General features: G+C 34.2%; 1 protein-coding gene across 1 annotated transcript in view; it reads left to right on the plus strand.

The window, feature by feature from the left end:
• Nucleotides 1–368: 368 nt before the first annotated feature.
• Nucleotides 369–4,327, plus strand: part of lin-28 (protein lin-28 homolog) — a 77,738-nt gene continuing 73,779 nt past the window's right edge. Inside the window, exon 1 of the mRNA XM_068344345.1 lies at nucleotides 369–479. Coding sequence (XP_068200446.1) covers nucleotides 448–479 — 32 coding nt within the window. The 5' untranslated portion in view covers nucleotides 369–447. The remainder of the gene's footprint in view (nucleotides 480–4,327) is intronic.

Consider the following 4,327-nt stretch of genomic DNA (forward strand, 5'->3'; position numbering starts at 1 on the left):
ATTTTGACAAAATTTATATCTTTATCAAATTATTTTGACAAAATTTATATCGGAAATCATTTAGGTCAATATATTTTCATGAATATACAATATCTTCATTAAATCATTATTATAGGTAGATTATGTCTTCATCAATCAATTTTCATGAATATATTTTTATCAAATTATTTTAACAAATATAGAAGGGTATATCTTAAAAATTATTTAGATGAATATATATTAATCATATTCTTTTTTATTTTCATCAATTAATTAATCTCTCCTGAATGTATCTTAATGAAATCATCTCGTCCAATTTGAATGCTGTAAACCCTTTCACAGATCTAAAAAAGTATTGCTCATAGAACCCTTTTCCTTCTTCTGCCCACACAGGGGGTGTGGGGGTGTGGCGACGAGGCCGTTGCAAGTGGTTCAACGTCGCCAAGGGCTGGGGGTTCCTGACCCCCGATGATGGGGGCCATGATGTGTTCGTTCACCAGGTAAGAAAGGATTATTTGTTGTATACTGTCCTTGTGGTTATGGTTTCTTGAGATCCACTTTCGTAGAGAATGCATCTCGTTTCATTCATTCTTCTCTGTCAAAAGTACTCTTACTATAAAACTCAATTATCCATTGGAATTTTTCACGTTATTTTCTTTATTTGTGATAGTCAGTTTATTTTTGTTTTCATATCTAGAAGTAAGTGGTTCTGTTTATTTCGATTTCCTTTGGCAAAAATTATAATGTTTAAACGAATAAAGGTATTTTTTTTTTTTACAAGAAAGAAAACTGAGCTCATTTGGCATCTAACATATCTCACTAGTAAATATATTTTTTAGCAAAGAAAGAGTGAACTCATTTGGCCTCTAACATATCACAACAGTAAATATATTTTCCAGCAAAGAAAAACTGAACTCATTTGGCACCTAACATATCTCACCAGTAAATATATTTTCCTTGCATCGTTTAAACTTTAAAACAGACCCATAATAATCTAAGTACAGTGCACTAAGGGCGGTGCACTGTAGATATTACTGAAGATGTTTTGAGCCCCTCACCCACTGTTTGGCTTTCTAATATATCCCCCCCCCCTGATTTCTTTCTTCCCATTTGTTGCCCAACCTCTTTTAACTCCACATTCGTAGCGCAACTATGGGGTTTCTCAAAGCTGCACATGAACGCTGAATGGCCTCCTAGTCCCCCAAGCGTCAGGCAATAAATCAATCAATCCTAATTTTTTTAACTCTTAACAACATTTAAAATCTCAGGTTTGATTCTTAATTGCAAATTTACTTTTGAGAAACGCATTCGGTCTGTTTCTTCTTCAATTGCAAAAAAAGGACTTATTGAGAAAGTCTTTTTTAAGACTTTCGATGATTATTGTATTCTAAAGAACTGTTTCAATCGTTTCATTCTGTTTTGTTTCGAGTGTTGAAAATTCTAATTTAACGTTGTTGCCGATGTTAAGAGATATTATTGTTATTATTATTATTATTATTATTATTATTATTATTATTTGCTAAGCTACAAAACTAGTTGGAAAAGCAGGATGCCATAAGCCCAAAGGCTCCAACAGGGAAAATAGCTCAGTGAGGAAAGGAAATAAGGAATAAATAAACTATACAAAAGAAGTAATAAACAATTAAGATAGAATATTTTCAGATTGGTGACATTAAAATAAATATTTCATATTCAAACTAGAAAACTAAAAAAAAAAAAAAAAGGAAGAAGAAGAGAAATAATATAGAATACAGTAGTGTGCCCGAGTGTACCCTTAAGCAAAGGAACTCTAACCCAAGACAGTGGAAGACCATAATAAAGAGGCTATGGCGCTACCAAAGGTTAGAGAACATAGTTTTCTTTTTTTTAAGTTTTAATACTTTATATATGAAATATCTATGTTAATGCTGTTAGTGTTTTTAAAATATTTTATTCTATTTGCTCATTACTGCTCTTGTAGTATATTCATTTCCTTTCCTCACTGGGCTTTTTTTCCCTCATGGGGCCCTAGGGCTCATGGCATCCTGATTAGCTTGTAATAATAATAATAATAATAATAATAATAATAATAATAATAATGTGAACCCATAAATCACTCTGTTTTACGTCTTGGAATCTCTGCCAAGTGCACATTCATTCACATTATGCATACCATTAAGTTTAGGGTCACATTCTGCATATCAAGAAATTGTGGACATTCCGGGACCAGTGATCCATGAGTGTGATGAAATCGGATTGCAGAAAGTATAGATTAGTTAATATATATTACATTATCCTACGCGTGTCACGTGAAGTCACGCTTCCATGGTACGAAATCTCTCTCTCTCTCGCTGGTATAATATCAAAATATTACAACAGCTTTTACATTCCTTGCCTGATTCAGGGACTTGAACACGTTTAGATCCTTAGTGGCCACAGAGAGAGAGAGAGAGAGAGAGAGAGAGAGAGAGAGAGAGAGAGAGAGAGAGAGAGAGGTGTTCGCTAATTGTAACCGAAAAGAACTCTACTTTTCTGTCTCTAAAAGTCTCTTGGGAATGTTTGGAATGTCCTCATTTAGTAGTGGGTATACGGGGAGAATGCTCTCTCTCTCTCTCTCTCTCTCTCTCTCTCTCTCTCTCTCTCTCTTGTGTTAGTGGCATAATTAGGTCGTTAACCTTTAAAGGAATGTTATTAACCTTATGTTTGTAACTTAGGCCTCTTCGTGCGTCTCATCTCTGCCAAACTCATCACTTCCTGGTGAAACGAAAGATGAGAGAGAGAGAGAGAGAGAGAGAGAGAGAGAGAGAGAGAGAGAGGACGAGGATCAATTTTCAACTTTACGTCGGATAGCTAGAAATATTCATTTGGATCCGAACTTTTCAGTCGATCATATTATCTTCATTGTGAAGTCCTTTGTAAAGTCAATAACATCGTGAGGGTTCAATAGCTTCGACGACGTAAGAACAGGTCTAGAAATAAGGCACATTTGTTTTTTCTAATTTATGATAATAGGAATAATATCTTCTACTGCGCCTTAATGAGATGGAGAAGAGTAGGGTGTGAGGAAAGGGTAGGGGTGGGGGTGAGTGGGCCTGGGGGCCGGCAGTTAGGTAAGTTTGTTAAAGCAGCAAGTGTCCGTGGTTCCTTCTACCGGCCCCTTTGAAACACGCGATGTCCTCTCGGCTCGAATTACGACACTTCTCGTAAGCCGGGTCGCTTATGACATTTTCCGTAACATTAGCCAAAGGTTTCGTAAAGACAACCACCTCAAAAAAAAAAAAAAAAGGGCGAAGAAGAAAAACAGTGAAATATTAGTCCCGGAGATGTTTCGCAAGTGGCAGTGATGTCTTCTCTGTCCTTTTAACTGGAGTTAGGTGTTTTTGGTAAACTCTCTCTCTCTCTCTCTCTCTCTCTCTCTCTCTCTCTCTCTCTCTCTCTCTCTCTCTCTCTCTCTCTCTCTCTCTCTCTCCATATATTAATGTCCTCATCATTATCTCTTTCCTCTTGCTGATTTTTAAGCCAAACTATTAGTATCTCTGTTTTTGTTTTTATCTTAATCCTATATTTTTCTTAACAGATTGTATTCTTTAAGGACAATTCAATTTTTGAATGGTCAAGTAATTCTAAACAGACAATGGAAAGTTCGGGAGAAAATTTCTATAAAGAATTAATTCATTCCAGAGTTTTTGAAAGAAATGCTTACCCTGATTATCCGAATTTAAAAAAGATTGCAATAGATTTTTTCTGAAGATAAAAGTATGTATTATAAAAAATTAATTAGACCTAATAGGCTTGAGATTTTTTATATCAACTGTATGTACTTATTTTTATATCTCGATATTGAGGTATTAGAAATGCATTCAAATTGTGGCTGACCATAATAATTGCAACGTCTGTGTCAAAAATAATCCTTTGTTTTGTCAAAATTAAGTTGTTTTAAGGGGATACCTAACTTTATATGTAAATATTATAACCCAAGTTAGAAATTTTAATCTTTTTTCATTTTCAAACCAATTTCTTGTGGCAATTAATTCTATTTTGTAACTTATTAAAGTGTCATGACGATGAGTTTAAAATGCACAATTTTTATGCAAAAAATATGGATAAATATTTGTGTAAATTCGTACAATTGCCCTATTTATGTATTATTAGTGGAAGGGTAAGATGAATCTCAACACGGTTTGTGTTAGAATGTGGAACGTTAGTGTATATTGTGTGCTATTTATTTTAAAACTTTATTTACACACACATACATATACACAATATATATATATATATATATATATATACACACACACACACACAAACATACACACACATATATGAGCGTGCTTGTGTGTATGGCATTTTTGAAAAGTAAGTCTTCGCG

Source organism: Palaemon carinicauda, chromosome 21 (genome assembly GCF_036898095.1).
Source record: "Palaemon carinicauda isolate YSFRI2023 chromosome 21, ASM3689809v2, whole genome shotgun sequence".
NCBI lineage: Eukaryota > Metazoa > Arthropoda > Malacostraca > Decapoda > Palaemonidae > Palaemon > Palaemon carinicauda.